This window comes from Theropithecus gelada, chromosome 7b (assembly GCF_003255815.1).
Source record: "Theropithecus gelada isolate Dixy chromosome 7b, Tgel_1.0, whole genome shotgun sequence".
NCBI classification, from domain to species: Eukaryota; Metazoa; Chordata; class Mammalia; order Primates; family Cercopithecidae; genus Theropithecus; species Theropithecus gelada.
The window spans coordinates 22,558,798-22,582,332 of NC_037675.1; the positions used below are offsets into that span (position 1 = coordinate 22,558,798).

The following is a 23,535-nucleotide window of genomic DNA, read 5'->3' on the forward strand; positions in this document are numbered from 1 at the left end:
GCCATTCTCCTGCCTCAGCCTCCGAGTAGCTGGGACTACAGGCGCCCGCCACCACGCCCGGCTAGTTTTTTGTATTTTTAGTAGAGACGGGGTTTCACCATGTTAACCAGGATGGTCTCGATCTCCTGACCTCATGATCCACCCGCCTCGGCCTCCCAAAGTGCTGGGATTACAGGCTTGAGCCACCGCGCCCGGCCTTTTTTGGTATTTTTTAGTAGAGACGGGGTTTCACCTTGCTAGCCAGGATGGTCTTGATCTTGTGACCTCATGATCTGCCCGTCTTGGCCTCCCAAAGTGCTGGGATTACAGGCTTGAGCCACCGCGCCCGGCCTAATTTTTATATTTTTAGTAGAGACAGGGTTTCACCATGTTGGCCAGGCTGGTCTCAAACTCCTGACCTCAGGTGATCCGCCTGCCTTGGCCTCCCAAAGTGCTGGGATTACAGGCGTGATTCACTGCTCCCGGCCTAATCTTCTATTATTTTATTTTATTATTTTTTTCTTTTCCGAAACAGAGACTCACTCTGTCACCCAGGCTGGAGTGCAGTGGTGCAAACTCAGCTCACTGCAACCTCCACCTGCCAGGTTCAGGTGATTCTCCTGCCTCAGCCTCCCAAGTAGCTGGGACTACAGGTGTGCGCCACCATGCCCAGCTAATTTTTGTATTTTTAGTAGAGACGGGGTTTCACCACGTTGGCCAGGATGGTCTCAATCTCTTGACCTCGTGATCCACCCGCCTCAGCCTTCCAAAGTGCTGGGATTATAAGCGTGAGCCACTGTGCCGGGTGTATTTTACTATTATTATTATTATCATTATTTTTTGAGACAGAGTCTCTCTCTGTTGTCGCCAGGCTGGATGGAGTGCAGTGGTGCAATCTCAACTCACTGCAACCTCCTCCTCCCAGGTTCAAGCGATTCTCCTGCCTCAGCCTCCTGAGTAGCTGAGACTACAGGTGCACACCCCCCACGCTCAACTAATTTTTGTATTTTTAGTAGAGATGGGGTCTCATCATGTTGGCCAGGATGGTCTCAATCTCTTGACCTCGTGATCTGCCTGCCTCAACTTCCCAAAGTGTTGGGATTACAGGCCTGAGCCACCGCACTCGGCCACTACTGTTATTTTTTGAGACAGAGTCTCACTCTGTTGCCCAAGCTGGAGTGCAGTGACGTGATTTCGGCTCACTGCAACCTCAGCCTCCCGGAGTTCAAGCGATTCTCTTGCCCAGCGTTCATAGTAGTTGGGATTACAGGCTTTTGCCACCACACCCGTCTGATTTTTGTATTTTTAGTAAAGACGAGGTTTTGCCATGTTGCCCAGGCTGGTCTCCAACTCCCGACCTCAGGCCATCTGCCCGCCTCAGCCTCCCAAAGTGCTGGGATTATAGGCGTGAGCCACAGTGCCTGGTTCATAATCTTCTTTTTAAGTTTTCTAGCATGTTCAAACCTCACTAGCTTCTCTAAGGAAACAAGGCTGAGACCTAGCTTGACATTGCAAGGTTTATGGGAAATTATGAACACCATCATTTTAAAAAGTAGTTATTATCTTTTCTCAGAACATAAGCTTAAGGTTAGTGATCGCTATCAAATCTTGGCTGGCGTGATGAGAAACGGGAGAAAGGACATTATTTACTAGAGTGTACATACACATACTTCTGTTCTAATATGGAGAAGGGGGAAGGCAAGAGACAAGAGGGAGGTATTCTTATTGGGGCACAGTCAAGGAGAAAATGTCTTTAATTCTGTCCATGTTCAGACAGAATAATTTAGCACCTTTCTCTGCAGAGCTTCCATTAAAGAGAAGGTAGAGCTGATTCGACTTAAGAAGCTCTTACATGAAAGAAATGCCTCATTGGTTATGACAAAAGCACAATTAACAGAAGTTCAAGAGGTGAGTTGCCATCATGAGCTGTGCTTTCTTGGTGGGGGGAACCCCAAATAAGAGATTCATATTATTTTCTCCATTTTACATATGGGAAGCCACAATTCATAAAGACTAAGTTACTTGTCTAAGGTCACACAATTTATAAGTGGTATTCAAATCCAAGCCTTACAGCTCGGAGTATATTCTTTTCCCAGTATTTCCCATTATTTCTCTATTAAGAGGAAGGCTCAAGCTCTGCCTGCTAAGGTGAAATAGAGTGGAGTTAACTTGTGTAAGGGTTAAGGTCCCCTACAAAGACCACAAACCAGAATGTGATTAAATTAGGAAGCCAAAAGCACAGGGGAAGGGAAGGAAACTAGCCTTTTAGCACTTTCTGTGTGAGCTGCACTCTGTCCCGGATATTTACCGTCATTATATTTTCTAAGCCTGACGACTGCCCTCAGGGTAAGTACATTTAGCATTATCACACATTAGAAACTAATATCTGATTGGTGGAAATAGAGTATCAAGGGTCAAAGTAACGTCAGCACCATCCTTTTATTGAACAAATATCTATCCAGTACCTGGAATTGCAAAGCACACGGATACAGAGATTACAAAGATAAATAAGATAACATCTGCCTTCAAGGCGTTTATAGGAGTGAGAGAACAAGTAAACAAATTCAACTATCCGTATGCAGAGTATGGGCAGGACACAAAAGAGAGAGTAGTCAGACTCACCAGTGGGTGAGGTGCTGATATGGCTTTAATGAGTGGAGGAACACCAGGGCTCTTGTCTCACGTGAATTAGATAAAACGACAGGGACACATGTGGAGCGGCTTTAAGGAGCGGAGAGTTTAATAGGCAAGAAAGAAGGGAGAACAAAGACGGAAGAAGCTCCCCTCTACAGACACAGAGGGAGGAATACTGCAAAGCCGAAAGAGGAGACCCATATGCAGGGGAAAAGTGGCTGCTTATATAAGTAGGCAGGAGGAGGTGGTGTCTGATTTGCATAGGGCTCCGGGATTGGTTTGACCAGGCATGTCACTCATGTAGCCTGTGGAAAAAACTGGCCCTCCTACCCCAGCCTTAAAAGTATGCAAATCCAGGGCGCCATGATGTTATACACACGTGGGGATTGGTGGGGGTGGCCATGTTGCCAGGTACATGTTGGGGCAAGGGCAGGAAGACGAGGGCGGGAATCGCCATGTTTGGGTGGACCCAGTTTCTAAAGACCTACATTTGCATATCAAAGGTTGCCTGCCCGGCTGTAAGAGCCGGGGCTTTCCTGCTAGACAAAAAACGTTTCTGGAGCTGCTTTAAAGGACGTGAAAACTTTCCAAGGACCCCTTTTTCTCTCTATCTGCCTAAAATTATTTTTAATAACTCCTATAACAGTGCCAGATCAGAAGAGGATTAATGGCTGGGTGCCGTGGCTCGAGCCTGTAAACCCAGCACTTTGGGAGGTCAAGGAGGGAGGATAACTTGAGCCCAGGAATTCGAGACCAGCCCAGAAAACATGGCGAAACCTCATCTCTACTGAAAATACAAAAATTAGCCAGGAATCGTGATGTGTGCCTGTGTCCTAGCTACTCTGGAGGCTAAGGCAGGAGGATTGCTTGAGTGCTCGAGCCCAGGAGGCAGAGGTTGCAGTGAGCCGAGATCCTCATACCGCACTCCAGCCTGGGTGACAGCGTGAGACTTTGTCTCAAAAAAAGAAAAAAGAAAAGGATTGATAAAGGAATAGATTTGTGAGTTAAATACTGAAATATTAAAAGATTAGCATGTGTTAATAAGTGTGCAAGAGAAGGAGGGGCTTTCCGTGAGAGCAGAGGTGAGAAACATCAGGAACCTGGTCATGGAGAACACACTAAGAATTTTTTTCTTGTTGTCATTAAAGACAGAACATGCTAGGAATTTAGACTTTATGCTACAGACAGCAGAGAGCTGTGTGAAAGGGTTTTAAGCAAGTTGATACGATCAATTTCTTTTTTCTCTCAAAAAGATTACTTGGACTTAAAAAAAAAAAAAAAAAGATTGGGAGGCCGAGGCAGGTGGATCATCTGAGGTCAGGAGTTTGAGACCAGCCTGGCCAACATGGTATTTTAGTCTCTACTAAAATACAAAAATTAGCTGGGTGTGGTGGGGGTACCTGTAATCTCAGCTACTTGGGAGGCAGAGGCAGGAGAATTGCTTGAACCTGGGAGGCGGAGGTTGCAGTGAGCCGAGATTGTGCCACAGCACTCCAGCCTGGGTGACAGAGTGAGACTGTCTCAAAAACAAAAACAAAAACTTACCTCTCATATTTGCTACAGAGATTAAATGAGATAATATATGTGAAATGATTATAATGATCATCATGTAGCAGGTAATGAAACACATAGTAACATATAACACATAACAACTACTCAACTAATTATACCTGTTGTTATGATCATTATTTTTTTTTCTAAAACTGAGGAGATCTTTCTGAAGCACGCTAAGTAATAGTACCTAGCTTAAGATTAAACATTTTTCTTGGATAATCCGCTAAGTACAATGCAAATGTGAATAAATGACCCTTCATTATTTTTTGAGAAATGGTGTGAAAGATTGCAGTCACATACTACTTGGCCAGCTAGGGCAGGGGAAAAATAGCAACAATTAGTAAACAAGTACACAAATTGACTTGTTTTGTGGGATTTTTATAATGTCTTTAAAAACGTTAAGCATTTATATTACAGTGATAAATATATCGTGAAATTGATAAATTAATAAAATAATAATTTCTTTCTTCCAGGCATACGAAACCTTGCTCCAGAAGGTACTTAACGAGAACTGAGTCTCCGTTTCTTTGTAACCAGAATAATCAAACTCAAAGAAATCTATGTTCGGCCGGGCGCGGTGGCTCAAGCCTGTAATCCCAGCACTTTGGGAGGCCGAGACGGGCGGATCACGAGGTCAGGAGATTGAGACCATCCTGGCGAACACGGTGAAACCCCGTCTCTACTAAAAAATACAAAAAACTAGCCGGGCGAGGTGGCGGGCGCCTGTGGTCCCAGCTACTTGGGAGGCTGAGGCAGGAGAATGGCGTAAGCCCGGGAGGCGGAGCTTGCAGTGAGCCGAGATCGCGCCACTGCACTCCAGCCTGGGCGACAGAGCGAGACTCCGTCTCAAAAAAAAAAAAAAAAAAAAGAAATCTATGTTCATCTCCAAGTAACATAACACCAGAATTTAGCTAACTAAATCAATGTTATTATGTCATATAGTTTCTGTTAAAAATGATACTATTATCAAAAGATACTTATTGCACTGTTTTCATAAAAGTTGAAATATGAGATTGGAGTTGAGAAATATTTGGCATGATATATTTTTTTTTTGTTTGTTTGAGACGGAGTCTCGCTGTGCTCCCAGGCTGGAGTGCAGTGGCCTGATCTCGGCTCACTGCAAGCTCCGCCTCCCGGGTTCACGCCATTCTCCTGCCTCAGCCTCCGAGTAGCTGGGACTACAGGCGCCCGCCACCACGCCCGGCTAGTTTTTTGTATTTTTAGTAGAGACGGGGTTTCACCATGTTAGCCAGGATAGTCTCGATCTCCTGACCTCGTGATCCACCCGCCTCGGCCTCCCAAAGTGCTGGGATTACAGGCTTGAGCCACCGCGCCCGGCCGGCATGATATTTTTAAGCCTATTGCTGAAGCAAATTATAGTATTTGCTGAAAACTTGAGTATTCTTCAAGCATGTGTGAAGTGATGAGATATAAACAAAGTTGTTGCTGGTGTTCTCAGATGGTCTTAAATATTTGGCCTTATTCACCACTGTGAGTGGGCTGCATGTGAAGCTGGGTGAATGTCTGTGCTTAAGAATCACTAAGACAGAGTTCCAAACGAGACCACCCAGCTGTGCCTCACCAGAGGAGTCCACCAGAAACACACGGAGAACTTCTAGAGTTAACATGTCACTTTTCTAGGTAGAAACGGAGAAATAAATCATCATAAAAAAGCAGTCAAATAGCTTAGAAAGTGAAGGCAGCTTTGGAAGGTGGCAACTAATTTAGAACTAGGGATTAATTTGAACCTTGAGAAAATTCAGGCTCAGGGGCCAGGCACGGTGGCTCACACCTGTAATCCTAGCACACTGGGAGGCCGAGGCAGGTGGATGACCTGAGGTCAGGAGTTCGAGACCAGCCTGGCCAACATGGAGAAACCCCATCTCTATTAAAAATACAAAAATTAGCCGGACGTGGTGGCTCATGCCTGTAATCCCAGCTACTCAGCAGGCTGAGGCAGGAGAATTGCTTGAACCCGGTAGGCAGAGGTTGCAGTAGGCCAAGCACCATTGCACTCCAGCCTGGGCAACAGAGCGAGACTGTCTCAATAAATAAATAAATAACTAAATACAAGAAAAGAAAATTAAGGCTCAAATGATGAACTAAAATTGCCCAGAATGGACAATTCTATTGTCTACCTACCAGGGAAATTATACTTCCAGAGAAATGCTAGGGTGAAAAACAGGGTAAACTAACAGTACAAAGTTAATACGCTATTAATCATAGTCATTCTTTGTGACATCTATTAGAGAATGCTAGGGTTGCTGGTGTCTGGAGACCACTCGTGCTGAGTGATATGACCATTCCTAGAGGTACTTTCCTTTTGCCCCAGAATCAGGGAATCCTGAGTGCAGCCCATGAGGCCCTCCTCAACCAAGTGAATGAGCTCAGGGCAGAGCTGAAGGAAGAAAGCAAGAAGGCTATGAGCTTGAAGAGCCAACTGGAAGATGTGTCTATCTTGCAGATGACTCTGAAGGAGGTAAATAATAATAGTTGAAAGATACCATCTACATTTCAACTTCAGGGATGTTAGAATGTGTATCTTAGCAACAATATGAGTATTGCATTCTTTCAAAGGACAAAAACGAAGCTCCAAGTGGTTAAATCATTTGTTTAAGATTACACCATTAGGGGGAAAGCTCGGATTTATACTTATGTCTGTTTTCCAAAGTCCTTGCTCTTTCATAATGTTTTGCTGCTTCCCTAACAGTAGAAACCCAGAGACAATGAAGATTTATTTTGGAAAATCCTCATTAATTCCAATGAAAGTTTCTAGCCAACCTTCAATTGGTTCAAGTCTTTCTAGTTGAATGGCTTCTCATAGACACTGGAGATGGCGATAGAAAGGCTCTCACCCACACCCCTCCCTGCCATGGAAAAGGGAAATCCTGTGCGGGGGAATAGATTTTTAAATTTTATCTCAAGGACTACTATCACTCTTAGTTTCAGGAGAGAGTTGAAGATTTGGAAAAAGAACGAAAATTGCTGAATGACAATTATGACAAACTCTTAGAAAAGTGAGTACCACATTTGGGTCCCAGAGCATTGTTACTATGAAAGACGTTATAGAAAGTTCATTCCTAATACCTAGCATTAATAAATATATGGGGAAATTGGTACTCAATATTGTTAATGAGAATATACATTGGCAGCCTTTTGGAAGGGAATTTAACACTATTAAAATGTTAAATGTGCATATCTTTTTTCTTTCCTTTTTTTCTTTTTGAGATGGAGTCTCGCTCTGCTACCCAGGCCGGAGTGCAGTGGTGCGATCTTGGCTCACTGCAACCTCTGCCTTCCGGGTTCAAGCAATTCTCCTGCCTCTTCTTCCTTTTTCTTTTTTTTAAACCGGCAATTCCTTTTTCTTTTTTTGAGACATAATCTCTCTCTGTTGTCCAGGCTGGAATACAGTGGCATTCTAGGCTTACTGCAGCCCCAGTCTCCCAGGCTCAAGCAATCCTCTCACCTCAGCCTCCCCAGTAGCTGGGACTACAGGTGTGCGCTGCCACACCTGGCTAATTTTTTTTTCTATTTTTTGTAGAGACAGGGTTTTTTCAGGTTGCCCAGGCTGGTCTCAAACTCCTGGGCTCAAGTTATCTGCCTGCATCAGCCTCCCAAAATGCTGGGATTACAGGCATGAGCCACCATGTCTGGCCCCCTAATTTTTTGGGGAGGCAGTGGGGAATCAAAATGAAAAAATTCTCTTGTGTATGTGCAAATATATATATATATATAATAAGAATGTTGCTGGGTACAGCAGCTCACACCAGTAATCCTAGCACTTAAGGATGCAGAGGTGGGAGAATAACTTGAGCCTAGTAGTTCGAGACCTGTCTGGGCAATATAGTGAGACCCTGTTCTCCCCAAAAAGGAAAAAAAAAAAAGGAATATTAATTACTGCCCTGTTAGTAATAGCAAACAAACAAAAATAAATAAACAAACAAAAAGGAAATTGCTGATAAGAGATTGATTACATAAAGCATGTTGCTTCCTCACAATGAAGTGCTATGCAGCTGTTAAAAATGAGATAGATGGCTGGGCGCGGTGGCTCATGCCTGTAATCCTAGCACTTTGGGAGGCCAAGGCGGCCGGATCACGAGGTCAGGAGTTCAAGACCAGCCTGACCAACATGACAAAGCCCCGTCTCTACTGAAAATACAAAAATTAGCTGGGCGTGGTGGCGCGCACCTGTAATCCCAGCTGCTCAGATGACTGAGGCAGGAGAATCGCTTGAACCCGGGAGGCGGAGGTTGTAGTGAGCTGAGATTGCGCCACTGGACTCCAGCCTGGCCGACAGAGCGAGACTCCATCTCAAAAAAAAAAAAAAAGAGAGATAGATATATTGTTAAAAGAAAAAGCAAGCTGAAAATGAATATGTTAACTCTGACATGGTTTATGTTATGTATCTGTGTGTTTCCACAAACCTTTAATGAGATAAGAGGATTCAAAGAAAGCAAGGGCACCTTCACCTTCACTTTTATTCTTTTTTTTTTTTTTTTGAGATGGGGTTTCACTCTGTTACCTAGGCTGGAGTGCAGTGGTGTCAGCTCACTGTGATCACCACCTCTCAGACTTAAGCAATCTTCCCACCTCAGCCTCCCAAGGAGCTGGGACCACAGGTGCACACCACCATGCCTGGTTAATTTTTGTATTTTTTGTAGAGATGGTGTTTTGCCATGTTGCCCAGGCTGGTCTTGAACTCCCAGGCTCAAGTGATTTTCCCACCTCAGCCTCCTGAGTAGCTGAGACCACAGGCACACGCTGCCACACCTGGCTAATAGTTTCTATATTGTGCAGAGACGGGGTTTTGCCAGATTGCCCAGGCTGGTCTCAAACTCCTGGGCTCAAGTGATCTGCTTGCCTCGGCCTTCCAAAGCGTTGGGATTACAGGCGTGAGCCACCACCCCGGCCTATTCTATATGCTGATATATTATTCTAATTTTTCACAATGAATATGTATTCATGCATTAATTTTATAATTAAAAATAACTGGAAGTGGCCTGGCATGGTGGCTCATTCCTGTAATCCCAGCACTTTGGGAGGCTGAGGCAGGAGGATCTCTGGAGCTCAGGGGTTCACGACCAGCCTGTGCAACATGGCAAAACCCCGTCTCCACAAATTATTTTGAAAATTAGCCGGCCGGGCACAGAGAATCACTTGAACCCAGGAGGCAGAGGTTGCGGTGAGCCGAGATCAGGCCATTGAACTCCAACCTGGGCAACAAGAGCAAAACTCCATCTCAAAAAAAAGAAAAATTAGCTGGGCAGCTGGGCACAGTGGCTCACGCCTGTACTCCTATCACTTTGGGAGGCCAAGGTGGGCAGATGGCCTGAGCATAGGAGTTCGAGACCAGCCTGAGCAACATGGCAAAACACTGTCTGCACTAAAAATACAAAAAATTAGCTGGGCGTAGTGGCAGGCACCTGTAATGCCAGATACTTGGGAGGCTGAGGCAGGGTGACTGCTTGGACCTGGGAGGTGGAGGTTGCAGTGAGCCGAGATTGTGCCACTGCACTCCAGCCTGGGCAACAGAACAAGACTCTGTCTCAAAAAAAAAAAAAAAAAAAAAAAATTAGCTGGGCATGGTCGGGTGCATCTGTATTCCCAGATACTCAGAAGACTGAGGCAGGAGGATCGCTTGAGCCCAGGAGGTCAAGGCTGTATTGAGCTATGTGCAGTGCAGTGCAGTGAGAAAGTGAGACTCTCAAACAAAAAAACAACCTGTAAGTAAAAGAAAAAAAGTTTTGAAAACTTAAAAGTACCAGGCTGGGTTCGGTGACTCATGCCTATAATCCCAGCACTTTGGGAGGCCGAGGCCGGCAGATCACAAGGTCAGGAGATCGAGACCATCCTGGCTAACATGGTGAAACCCTGTCTCTACTAAAAATACAAAAAATTAGCCAGGTGTGGCAGCATGCACCTGTAGTCCCAGCTGCTCGGGAAGCTGAGGCAGGAGAATGACGTGAACCGGGGAGGCGGAACTTGCAGTGAGCCGAGATTGGGCCACTGCACTCCAGCCTGGGCGACACAGCAAGACTCCGTCTCAAAAAAAAAAAAAAAACAGCTTAAAAGTACCTTTTGATCTAGTAAAAGGCAGCAGGGGGTAGATTGAGGAGGTCTTATGGGAGCACCTGGGAACAACTGATGTTCTTCATCTCAGTGAAATAAAGCAGTGTGGGGAGTATCCACTTTGATAGACATTACTCTGTGATAGACATTACTATTTGCCTCTCTCCTTCATCACTCAAAATGCTATTTTCTTGAGTCTTTACATGGTAATGGTCAGGAAATGCCAAGAAATGTTAATACTTGCCTAAGTAAGTTATTATTATTATTATTTTTTTTTTTTTTTGAGGCAGAGTCTCACTCTGTTGCCCAGGGTGGAGTGCAGTGGCGTGATCTCGGCTCACTGCAACCTCTGCCTCCTAGGTTCAAGCAATTCTCCTTCCTCAGCCTCACAAGTAGCTGGGGCCACTGGTGTGTGCCACCACGCCTGGCTAATTTTTGTGGTGTTTTTTTTTTTTTTGAGATGAAGTCTCACTCTGTTGCCCAGGCTGGAGTGCAGTGGCACAGTCTCAGCTCACCGCGACGCCTGCCTCCTGGGTTTAAGCGATTATTCTGCCTCAGCCTCCCAAGTAGCTGGAATTACAGGTGCCTGCCACCACACCTGGCTAATTTTTTGTATTTTTAGTAGAGACAGGGTTTCACCATGTTGGCCAGGCTGTCTCCAACTCCTGACCTCAAGATCCACCCACTTCGGCCTCCCAAAGCACTGGGATTACAGGTGTGAGCCACCGTGCCCAGCCAGTTTTTGTATTTTTAATGGAGATAGGGTTTCACCATGTTGGCCAGGCTGGCCTTGAACCCCTGACCTCAGATAATCTGCCTACCTTGGCCTCCCAAAGTGCTGGGATTACAGGTGGGAACCACCCGGCCTGGCCGGTGAGTTATTTATTTATTTTTTGAGATGGAGTCTCGCACTGTTACCTGGGCTGGTGTGCAGTGGCATAATCTCGGTTCACTGCAACCTCTGCCTCCTGGGTCCAAGCGATTCTCCAGCCTCAGCCTCCCAAGTAGCTAGGATTACAGGCACCTGCCACCACACCCGCTACTTTTTGTATTTTTAGTAGAGACGGCATTTCACTGTGTTGGCCAGGCTGGTCTCGAACTCCTGACCTCGTGATCCACTCTCCTTGGCCTTGCAAAGTGCTGGGATTACAGGCATGAGCCACTGCGCCCAGCCCGATAAATTATTTTTAAACCACATTTATTAAATTGATAAATACAAAATAAAACATAAAAAGAAATAATTGATTATTCGTGTCATTTCATTTGTATGAATGATCAAGAACTAGCCATGTGGCTGGGCGTGGTGGCTCACACCTATAATCGCTGCACTTTGGGAGGCCGAGGCAGGTGGATCACCTGAGGTCAGGAGTTCAAGACCAGCACAGCAAGCATTGTGAAGTCCCCTCTATTAAAAATACAAAAATTAGGCCGGGCACGGTGGCTCAAGTCTGTAATCCCAGCACTTTGGGAGGCCAAGGCGGGTGGATCACAAGGTCAGGAGATCGAGACCATCCTGGCTAACATGGTAAAATCCCATCTCTACTAAAAATACAGAAAAAATTAGCCAGGCATGGTGGCAAGTGCCTGCAGTCCCAGCTACTCGGGAGGCTGAGGCAGGAGAATGGCGTAAACCCGGGAGACGGAGCTTGCAGTGAGCCCAGATTGCGTCACTGCACTCCAGCCTGAGCCACACAGCAAGACTCTGTTTCAGGAAAAAAAAAAATACAAAAATTAGCTGGACCTGGTGGTGGGTGCCCGTAATCCCAGCTACTCAGGAGGCTGAGGCAGGAGAATCGCTTGAACCTGGGAGGTGGAGGTTGCAGTGAGCCAAGACTGCACTCCTGCAGTCCAACCCGGGTAACAGCTCAGGACCACTGGTGTGTGCCACCATGCCTCAAAAAAAAAAAAGGAACCAGCCATGTGTATTTTATACTCAGAATGGGTCTGCTCTGACAGCTTGATGCAATAGGGTGGAGGATACAGTTTTTGAAAAGTTTAATTCCTGCCCTTCAGCATAGTAGTTTATAATCTAGGTCAAAGACAAACATTCTCTAGCCATTGGTGAAGGTAGATAGAGGCATGGGGTATGAAACAAGGAAGATTTTGTTGTCTCATTTCTCATCCAGCAGGGCTGGGAATGTCTTGGTACATAGTTCCCTGACTAAAGATAGCCATCATGATGGAGAAGTTCCTTGAGAAATGGATATGACTTGGGATGTTTGCTAAGTGAGATATCTGAGACCTAAACAGAAGCGGTACTGAGCAATAACTTAGTAGGACTCAAAAGTTCCAAGGCAGTTGGTAAATGACAGTTAAGAATAAAGCAAGGGGCAGAAAAAAACATGTAGGGGAATGAATGAGGAACTAGGTCCAGGAGATGCTGAACCTGGATAATAAAGACGTCATGTCACACACCTTGGGGTATCCATCTGAGAGCTTGCTTTCTGTTGTCAGCATGCTGGACAGCAGTAGTCAGCCCCACCGGAGCAACGAGCTCATAGCAGAACAGCTGCAGCAGCAAGTCTCTCAGCTGCAGGATCAGCTGGATGCTGAGCTGGAGGAGAAGAGAAAAGTTTTACTTGATCTGTCCAGGGAGAAAGGTAGGTTGGACCTTGAAGAGCTCGCTCAAATGTGGCATCCTTTACCTCTGGTGTGGGAGAAGAGAACTTGAGCCATCATTTCTTCAATCCCCTCACTTGATCCTATTCTTTTGTGGGTTGTAGGTAACTAGAATGAGAACACTAGCAATAGATCAGATCTACAATCAGGAAAGCATGACACCTATCTCTCATGTATACTTTTTCCTGTATAATGTCTTTCCATTTGAGAAGATGCTAGTTTTTTTGCTTGTTTGTTTGCTTTTGTTTTTGTTTTTTTCTGAGGTGGAGTTTTGCTCTTGTTGCCCAGGCTCAAGTACAATGGCGCAATCTCAGCCCACTGCAACCTCCACCTCCCAGGTACAAGCGATTCTCCTATCTCAGCCTCCCAAGTAGCTCGGATTACAGGCATGCACCACCACGCCTGGCTATTTTTTTTCGTATTTAGTAGAGATGGGATTTTACATGTTAGTCAGGCTGGTCGTAAACTTCTGACCTCAGATAATCCACCAGCCTCAGCTTCCCAAAGTGCTGGGATTACAGGCGTGCGCCACTGCGCCTGGCCTGCCAGTTCTCAATTTGTTATGTTTTTCAAACATTCAGTTTATTGAAAATTTTATTTTGTTTTGTTTTGTTTGTTTGTTTTTTCTGAGAGAGTCTCGCTCTGTCACCCAGGGTGGAGCACAGTGATGCAATCTTGGCTCACTGCAACCTCTGCCTCCCAGGTTTAAGAGATTCTCCTGCCTCAGCCTCCCAAGTTGCTGGGATTACAGGTGCCCACCACTACACCCAGCTAATTTTTTGTATATTTTAGTAGAGACAAGGGTTCACTATGTTGGCCAGGCTGGTCTCAAACTGACCTCAAATGATCCATCCCCCTCAGCCTCCCGGAGTGCTGGGATTGCAGGTGTAAGCCACTACACCTGGCTGAAAGTATTGAAAGTGAATTTCTCTGTCTTTTATCATTCTCATTATTTTAGAGGTAACTGGAAGACTTTTTTTTTTTTTTCTACCCAATTCTTGAAATTGAGAAGCAAATTACTATTCTTGGTTACCACTGCCATTTCACCCCCGTCTTAACTCTTGGATCTCAGGAGATAGGTATTTGGAACATTTTAAAATACTGTCAAAAAGACCTTCATCTTATTACTTTTTCCTAGCCTGGACCTGAATATTTAGTCTTATCAAATTTATATCTCATCAGGTTTTAGTGTATTCAAATAGGAAACTGAAGGAAAAGAAATATGAAATCAAGAAAAATAGAGGCAAGAACCACAAAAAAATAAAGTTTAGGAGCACATGCCAATTAGTATGTATGAAGCACAAGTGAAGTCTTGTAAGGACCTTCAGGGCAATCTAATTTAATCCCTTCTCTAATGCATGATGATGAAACGATCTGCTCACTGATTACCTTTCTTCTGTGAAAAACACACACAACCTGGTGTGGTGGCTCCTGCCTGTAATCCCAGCACATTGGGAGGCCGAGGTCAGCAGATCACATGAGGCCAGGAGTTTGAGACCAGCCTAGCCAACATGGTGAAACTCCATCTCTACTAAAAACATGAAAATTAGCCATTTGTAGTTTCGCGCGCCTGTAATACCAGCTACTTGGGAGGCTGAGGCACAAGAATCGTTGCACTCTAGAGGCAGAGGTTGCGGGGAGCCAAGATCGCACCACAAAGAAAAGCTGGAGAGGTTGACTCCTGAGTGATGGAGTGAGACTGTCTAAGGAGAAAAAGAAACACACGCACACATTGGAACACAGAAATGCCCATCCTCCGTCCAGGCCAGGGTGGGTGTGAAGATGGGTGTCACAGAGAGCTAATGACCTAGAAGTCAGAATGGAGTGGGGGTGGAGTTGGTGAGATACTTGTTTCGATGGTGCTGTCAAAAAGTTTGGATTGCCCTAGTCAGTCAAGTGATTCCCTTCCTGTTTTGTGTTGTTATTGTTGTTCCACTTTCCACTCTACTGTTCTGCAGGTGTCTTTTGTTTTCGGAGCGCAGGTAGTATCACCTCAGTTTACTGAGTCAATAAGCTAGAGTCCTCCTCTGTAGAAATAATAGAGAATTGCTTCTCAAATTTATAACATTAATTAAACCTTAGTGGGAAGATTCAATTCACACTTGATCCAGCTCTGACCATGGTGATAAATAACTACAGAGTTTCAAATTTCTGGATTATTTTTTCCCCAGCCCAAAATGAGGATCTGAAGCTTGAAGTCACCAACATACTTCAGAAGCATAAACAGGAAGTAGAGCTCCTCCAAAAGGCAGCCACAATTTCCCAACCTCCTGACAGCCAATCTGAAGCAGCCACTCACCCAGCTGTGTTCCAAGAGAATACTCAGATCCAGGTAAGAGCCTCTTTTAACAAACTAGTCCACTCGGCAGAAAGATCTCTGGCAAATATCCCTAGGAAAGATGACAAGATTAGAAAACTAACTAAATAATATTTTGTCCTGACTGAGGACTTTTTTTTTTTTTGAGACAGAGTCTCGCTCTGCCGCCCAGGCTGGAGTGCAGTGGCCAGATCTCAGCTCACTGCAAGCTCCGCCTCCTGGGTTTACGCCATTCTCCTGCCTCAGCCTCCCGAGTAGCTGGGACTACAGGCGCCCGCCACCTCGCCCAGCTAGTTTTTTGTATTTTTTAGTAGAGACGGGGTTTCACCGTGTTAGCCAGGATGGTCTCGATCTCCTGACCTCGTGATCCGCCCATCTCGGCCTCCCAAAGTGCTGGGATTACAGGCTTGAGCCACCGCGCCCGGCGAGGACTTTTTTTTAAACTTTTTTTTGAGATGGAGTTTCGCTCGTTTCCCAGGCTGGAGTGCAACGGCACAATCTTGGCTCACTGAAGTCTTTGCCTCCCAGGTTCAAGCAATTATCCTGCCTCAGCCTCCTGGGTAGCTGGGATTACAGGTGCTTGCCACCACAGCCGGCTAATTTTTTTGTATTTTTAGTAGAGACAGGGTTTCGCCTTTTTGGCCAGGCTGGTCTCGAACTCCTGACCTTAGGTGATCCACCCAACTCAGTCTCCCAAAGTGCTGGGATTACAGGTGTGAGCCACCATGCCTGGCTTGAGGACACTTTTTGGAAAACTATGAGAAGGCTGAGAGTACAGAACTTCATGAGCTCCACCCATTTTTTCCACTCTTTGAAGCTCATAAAATTTAGAATCTTTTTCAGATGAGGACTTGAAAAGATCTGTGGAAGAGCAAACAGTCGTTAGTGGCTGTATGATCTCCCTTCACTGCTGCTACTGAACATGAGGACTAGGGGAAAGAGCACTTGTGAAGTAATACAGGTCCTCTTTTACATTTTGGAGTAGTTTCTGCTGCTAGTATTTTACTACTACCAACAACTGTTTTATGGAGAATCGTTATTACTTTACCCGTCATATTTGTACTCCCTTTTACCAATGCGTTTCCCTCTACAGCCAAGTGAACCCAACAACCAAGAAGAAAAGAAACTGTCCCAGGTGCTAAATGAGTTGCAAGTATCACATGCAGAGACCACATTGGAACTAGAAAAGACCAGGGACATGCTTATTCTGCAGCGCAAAATCAACGTGTGTTATCAGGTGCAAGGAAAGATGGTACAGGAAGGGGATGGATAATAGGGACGTGGGAACCACTCACAGGACTGGGAATGAAGCAAGACCTAAGTTTCCAGGGCTGATGCCAGGTGGTGTGCTATCCTGAGCAAACACAGAATGGCTATCCTTTGAAGAACTTGAGGACTCACTTGTGCCCATGGCACCTTGGCACTAGAAGTTAGTGATGGGACCAGCCCATGCCAATGGCAAGCATAAGGCTTCTGGGTTCAAATTTTGCCAGTCCTAGGAACCACCCTACCTCACTGATAGCACAACTAGTTTTGGAGGGGTCTTCAAGGAAACCAAACCTTCTTTTAGTGGGTGAACCTGCCCAGCTAAGGGTAGCAGTCTTCTTGACCTAGCCAGTGCCACATTTTTTATGCTGTTTGGTTTTAGGCCACTGAGATAGAAAAGTTCAGACATTATTTTGTTTCAGGAGGAACTGGAGGCAATGATGACAAAAGCTGCCAATGATAATAGAGATCACAAAGAAAAGCTGGAGAGATTGACTCGATTACTAGACCTCAAGAATAACCGTATCAAGCAGCTGGAAGGTATTTTAAGAAGCCATGACCTTCCAACATCTGGCAAGTCTTAGTCCTTTGTTCTCCTCACTTTGGAGCCCTTCCACAGCTAACGCCTGCGTTCCACTCTGTGTACTTGTCAAGAAGGGCACCTCTCATCTCCTTAGCATATGACTCATCCCTCTTATTCTTTATCCTATCATTTTTGTTGTTTTTTGTTTGTTTTAGAGATGGAGTCTTGCTCTGTTGCCCAGGCTGGAGTGCAGTGGTGCGATCTTGGCTCACTGCAACCTCCGCCTTCCAGGTTCAAGTGATTCTCCTGCCTCAGCCTCCCAAGTAGCTGGGATGACAGATGTCCGCCACCACACCTGGCTAATTTTTTGTATTTTTAGTAGAGATGGGGTTTCACCATGTTGGCTAGGTTGGTCTGGAACTCCTGACCTCAGGTGATCCACCCGCCTCGGCCTCCCGAAGTGCTGGGATTACAGGCCTGAGCCACTGCTCCCGGCCCATCTTTGTTGTTTTAATACATGTTAGCAGCTTCTTTCCCTCCATCATGTTTTTCTGATTTCTCTGTGGAGTTTCAAGAGGGCCCAGCAATTGCTTCCAGGGGCTTAATTCTGTTGTGAGAATGAACGTCACTGTTGGCTCTCAGGGTGGTAGTGTAACACACAATCTCTCTCTCTCGCTCTGTCTCTCTCATCCTTTCTCTCTTGCTCCTTTCCCTTGTCCCTCTCTCCTAGTCACTGTTTCCTCAAAGCAGTTTTAGTCAGATAATAGAACTTCATCACTCATCTCCTGTTATTCTTGTTAGTGATTTCTGTTTTAAAGTCTCTAAAATTGTTGTTGCAGTTTGAGGATGCCGACGGTGACAGGGCAGCTGGCTGGACACTGAATGCAAGTTTCATATTGTGGTGCCTCCTATACTTAGTGTAGTCACTGCTGACCAGAGCCTGGTCTCAGGCTTGTTTGTCAAGACGCTTGGCTTTATTTTTATACCCAGTGGTGAAAGATGTGACTCACAGAAACCAAATTAACCAGAAGCTGATATTTAAACCCAAATGTCTGTTATTTTACAATAGTGGCTATTCCATTGCTGCCATGAGAAATTTGGAACCACAGTCCAGGGCAGCCCTCTTTCAGGAAGCAAAATCAGTAAGTAGGTTTCTTAGTGAGCATGGAATAGAATCAAGGGACATGGCTGGGCACAGTGGCTCACGCCTGTAATCCCAACACTTTGGGAGGACAAGGCGGGCGGATTGCCTGAGGTCAGGAGTTCGAGACCAGCCTGGCCAACATGGTGAAACCCCATCACTACTAAAAATACAAAAATTAGCTGCTGGGCGTGGTGGCAGGCACGTGTAATCCCAGCTACTTGGGAGGCTGAGACAGGAGAATCACTTGAACCTGAGAGGCAGAGGTTGCAGTGAGCCGAGACTGGGCCATTGCATTCTAGCCTGGGCAACAAGAGTGAAACTCTGTCTCAAAAAGAAAAAAGAAAAAAAAGAATAAAAGCACATAAGTGTCTCTGGGCCATAATTTATCCATGTCAGGGTGAGTCTGATAAAAGGTCACTGCTCCTACCTATGTCTGAAGATTTATTTGCTTTAGCTAATAGTTCTTTGATCACTGATAAGGATAACGAGTTTTTCTATGTTCACCAGTTATTTGTATTATACCTTTTGAGAATTGACCATTCCTATCCTTTGCCCACTTCTTAACAGTATCCTCTTCATTTATAGAAATTCTTTTTATGCTGAGATTATTACTCCTGCATCATGTAATGCAAAATTTTAAGTATATTCTATTTAATTATATTAATGTTGTTAATTAAGAAAATAGTCTCCTTATTCGTGTGTGTGTGTGTGTCATGAAGACATTCTGATGTATCCAGAATATTTTATTCTACTGCTTTAACTCTTAAAATAGGACCTTGAGCAGCAGCAGCACACTGTGATGACTCAAATATTCCCCAATTTGAAGCAGGCTATATATCAAAGTTTGTGATTGGTTGGACTTGGGAGATAATACCCAGATTTGCTAGACTGTCTACCTATCTTTACATCCCACTGCCAATATTTCCTACCTCTTTCCAGTAAGTCTCCTTTCCCACTTTTTACTCCATTACTCTTTAACTTATAATGTACTTTTTGCCTTCTTATGTTGAAACCAAATTCTGAACAGAATGAAAGATCTGGTGACTGACCTGGCTGGAGAAGGAGAAGCATTTCTTGGTGGTACTCAATGTAATGTCATAGACACTATGTCTTCAACTTGCTATTATCTCCATGGCCAATATACCAAACTTATAGAAATATTCATATTTTTGTGTTTCTAGTACTTCTCTTATGGAATTACCAATTAATTCATAGGGCCACAATGTACGCCAAAACAATGTCATATATAAGACAAAATGTGCCCCCAGTGTTTTCGTAAGTTTAGCGTCTACTTTCCAATCCCTCCTTTTGTACCTTCTCCCTAAAGCTGGCATTGGATTATTTGGCTGTCAAAATTCAATGCTCCCGGATGTCATTCTGTTGCTTTTCTTTTTGAATCACGTGGTTTCTTGAAATAATCACAACTTGGACTTCCACCATGTGTTTTATATTTCTTTTGTCCACCCTCCTCTACCCTGAGAAAGAACTCCCTACTCTTTAATGGATGGGCAGTTTTCTTTCCCCTCTAGAACAGCTCAAAGATGTTGCTTATGGTACCCGACAGTTGTCATTATGTTTGGAAACACTGCCAGCCCATGGAGATGAGGATAAAGTGGATATTTCTCTGCTGCATCAGGGTGAGAATCTTTTTGAACTGCACATCCACCAGGCCTTCCTGACATCTGCCGCCCTAGCTCAAGCTGGAGATACCCAACCTACCACTTTCTGCACCTATTCCTTCTATGACTTTGAAACCCACTGTACCCCATTATCTGTGGGGCCACAGCCCCTCTATGACTTCACCTCCCAGTATGTGATGGAGACAGATTCCCTTTTCTTACACTACCTTCAAGAGGCTTCAGCCCGGCTTGATCTACACCAGGCTGTGGCCAGTGAACACAACACTCTTGCTGCAGGATGGATTTGCTTTGACAGGGTGCTAGAGACTGTGGAGAAAGTCCATGGCTTGGCCACACTGATTGGTAAGTGCTGTTGGCTTCCTGCAGCTCCTAAGCACCAATGCAGAATTTCCCAAAGCCTACAGTTGCTTTTCTGGTGGTTTCTTATTTTCTTCCTTTGTCTTTGTTCTTGATCCTTGCCACACCATCTGTATTCTCCCTGCTCTCATACTTTCTGCTGCCCAGGAGCTGGTGGAGAAGAGTTCGGGGTTCTAGAGTACTGGATGAGGCTGCGTTTCCCCATAAAACCCAGCCTACAGGCATGCAATAAACGAAAGAAAGCCCAGGTCTACCTGTCAACCAATGTGCTTGGAGGCCGGAAGGCCCAGGAAGATGAGGTGAGAAAAAGGATGTGTTGAGGCATCTCAGAGGAGCCTCAGCCAAACAGCTCATGAAAACAGTTCAGTCTTCCACTCTCAATAAGTATTTGTTGAATGTGAATGAAAGAGAAAACTGTCACACCACAACTAGTCTGGATTATTCCCTTGGTCAGGCTTGAGTCTGAAATGGAAGTATGCCTTTGGAGCTAGCTACATCCTTCATCCTTGCTGTGAACAGAACAGTTTCTCTGTGCTGTTCTCTCAGTTAAGTCGTGAGTGCTAGTATCTCCCTCAAATAACTGCCAGAGCCAGTTTGCAGGCAGGTGAAGATCATTAGGTTTCTTCCTCATCCAGTTGGGATAGCTGTTCTCTAGATCATAGCTCTTCCTCACCACAGATCCTAGGCTTCACATACAACACTCTCAAGCTGCCCTTTTCCTCACATGACCAACATCTTTCCAGTTCAGATTGGAGTCTTGGGAACCTCAGAACGAGCTGCAGATTGAAATCACCAAGTGCTGTGGCCTCCGGAGTCGATGGCTGGGAACTCAACCCAGTCCATATGCTGTGTACCGCTTCTTCACCTTTTCTGACCATGACACTGCCATCATTCCAGCTAGTAACAACCCCTACTTTAGAGACCAGGCTCGATTCCCGGTGCTTGTGACCTCTGACCTGGACCAATATCTGAGACGGGAGGCCCTGTCTATACATGTTTTTGATGATGAAGACTTAGAGCCTGGCTCATATCTTGGCCGAGCCCAAGTGCCTTTACTGCCTCTTGCAAAAAATGAATCTATCAAAGGTGGGAGTTCGAGGTTATTGCATCTTCACGTCCTCTTCCCAGTGTTGTCTCCCTGTCCTGATTCTACTTTTCTTTGATTACTTGCTTGAAACAGTCTCTCTTAAAACCTGAAGAGAAAGGATTTAGAATATTGTCAAGAGCAACAGAGCAGAAGACTTAGAGCCTCACTACTTGTATGGAAACACTGGCTTCTTCTGCTTCTTTTCAGTCACAAAGACAACATTCCGGAGTGGGTAGAGCCAGCAACCTGAATTCTATACCTCTGTATCTGAATAAACTTTTTTTTTTTTCCCCAAGATGGAGTTTCACACTTGTTGTCCAGGCTAGAAGCTGGGATTACAGGCATGCGCCACCACGCCTGGCTAATTTTTGTATTTTTAGTAGAGACGGGATTTCTCCATGTTGGTCAGGCTGGTCTTCAACTCCCGACCTCAGGTGATCCACCTACCTCAGCCTGCCGAAGTACTGGGATTATAGGCATGAGCCACTGTGCCTGGCTGAACAAACTTTTTCAAGCTCTGTAATGCTGTCTAGTATCTGCCTTTACTTAAGGCCTGTTGTTTCTTAGTGTATAACTAGATAAATACGTGATTATAAACTGAGACCTTAACACTCCCCCATCATTCTCTCACTTCTTTTAAACACTGGACACAAATTAGATTTCCACACCAGGCCATGTCAAAGGCAAATGTCTTGGATTTTTTTTTTCTCCCAGTGTGGAGCTGAGCTCCATACTGTCTTTCCTAACTTTTATACCTAGGATTGTGGGGGCGTACCAAGAGGGGTCGACTCTTTGACTACGGTCCTGGGAGAGTGAGGCGGGGGTATCCATGTTCTCCTTAGGAAGTGGGAATAGCTGCAGCCAGAAACAACCATATTTAACAAGGTTCTGGATGCTCCAGGAAATGTGTGCAGCTCTCTCGTCAATACAACTGCTTAAAAAAAGGCTGACACTTCTGGACGCAACTGCTTTGCCAAACAGAGGAAGCAGTATAAGCCATCTGTTAATCAGTGTTACAAATCAGACGTCTGGCATTTCGAAAAAGCCATTTTGCTTAAGTTTTCTTGGGACCACTTGAGGGTAGAGACGACAGTTTTCTTGGAACAACAAAGGCACAGTAAGCATTTGATAATAGTAATAATAATGCAATCTTGTTTATTGGCTGGATGACTGATGACAAGCAAGCTGTACTCCTTTTCATACACCTTTCACTATCTCTTCCTGAATCCTAGAGATAACCCATCTTCCCTGGTTAATATTCTAACTGCTCTGCTATTTGATTTTACTTCTGAGTGTATCATCATCGTAATTATTTGATGGATGTTAATTAATTGCTGATAAAATATGTTGAAATTAAAAATAGGAAGGAAATAGATAAGATGCTGACAAATGCTCACTTGTTTATTTCATGTGATCAAGTCTTATTAATATCTGTTTGTCTCTCAGGTGATTTTAACCTCACTGACACTGCAGAGAAACCCAACGGGTCTATTCAAGTGCAACTGGATTGGAAGTTTCCCTACATACCCCCTGAGAGTTTCCTGAAACCAGAAGCTCAGACTAAGGGGAAGGATACCAAGGACAGTTCAAAGATCTCATCTGAAGAGGAAAAGGCTTCATTTCCTTCCCAGGTAACTCTCCAGGACTCCACAGGTGGCAGATCTCTGCCAATCCGATGGAGCAGATTTGAAGGAGACAGTATTATAGTTGGAGTAGGTGCTCATGCCTGTAATCTCAGCACTTTGGGAGGCCATAGCAGGCGAATCACCTGAGGTTGGGAGTTCAAGACCAGCCTGACCAACAGGGGGAAACCCTGTCTTTTCTAAAAATACAAAAAATTAGCTGGGCATGGTGGGGCATGCCTGTAATCCCAGGTACTCAGGAGGCTGAGGCAAGAGAATCACTTGAACACAGGAGGTGGAGGTTACGGTGAGCCGAGATCACGCCATTGCACTCCGGCCTGGGCAATAAGAGTGAAACTCTGTCTCAAAAAATAAAAAGAAATTCCCTGTATGAATGTCATGTGTCCTGTGAACTTAATATATATCCCTCATAATGCCGTGAGACTACTGATGGAGCGAAAGCCTGGGTTTTTTTTTTTTTTTTTTTTTGAGAGGGAGTCTCGCACTGTCGCCCAGGCTGGAGTGCAGTGGCCGGATCTCAGCTCACTGCAAGCTCCGCCTCCCGGGTTTGCGGCATTCTCCTGCCTCAGCCTCCCTATAGCTGGGACTACAGGCGCCCGCCACCTCGCCCGGCTATTTTTTTGTATTTTTTAGTAGAGACGGGGTTTCACTGTGTTAGCCAGGATGGTCTCGATCTCCTGACCTCGTGATCCGCCCGTCTCGG

At 45.1% G+C, this 23,535-nt stretch overlaps 1 protein-coding gene across 1 annotated transcript in view; it reads left to right on the forward strand.

Moving 5' to 3' along the window:
• The window catches only part of RPGRIP1 (RPGR interacting protein 1), a 70,235-nt gene that overhangs the window by 18,298 nt on the left and 28,402 nt on the right, over positions 1–23,535 (forward strand). Inside the window, exons 6-17 of the mRNA XM_025391578.1 lie at positions 1,782–1,887; positions 4,641–4,664; positions 6,500–6,646; positions 7,111–7,184; positions 12,691–12,836; positions 15,027–15,187; positions 16,266–16,409; positions 16,861–17,011; positions 19,635–20,087; positions 20,250–20,401; positions 20,846–21,188; positions 22,636–22,820. Coding sequence (XP_025247363.1) covers positions 1,782–1,887; positions 4,641–4,664; positions 6,500–6,646; positions 7,111–7,184; positions 12,691–12,836; positions 15,027–15,187; positions 16,266–16,409; positions 16,861–17,011; positions 19,635–20,087; positions 20,250–20,401; positions 20,846–21,188; positions 22,636–22,820 — 2,086 coding nt within the window. The remainder of the gene's footprint in view (positions 1–1,781; positions 1,888–4,640; positions 4,665–6,499; positions 6,647–7,110; positions 7,185–12,690; positions 12,837–15,026; positions 15,188–16,265; positions 16,410–16,860; positions 17,012–19,634; positions 20,088–20,249; positions 20,402–20,845; positions 21,189–22,635; positions 22,821–23,535) is intronic.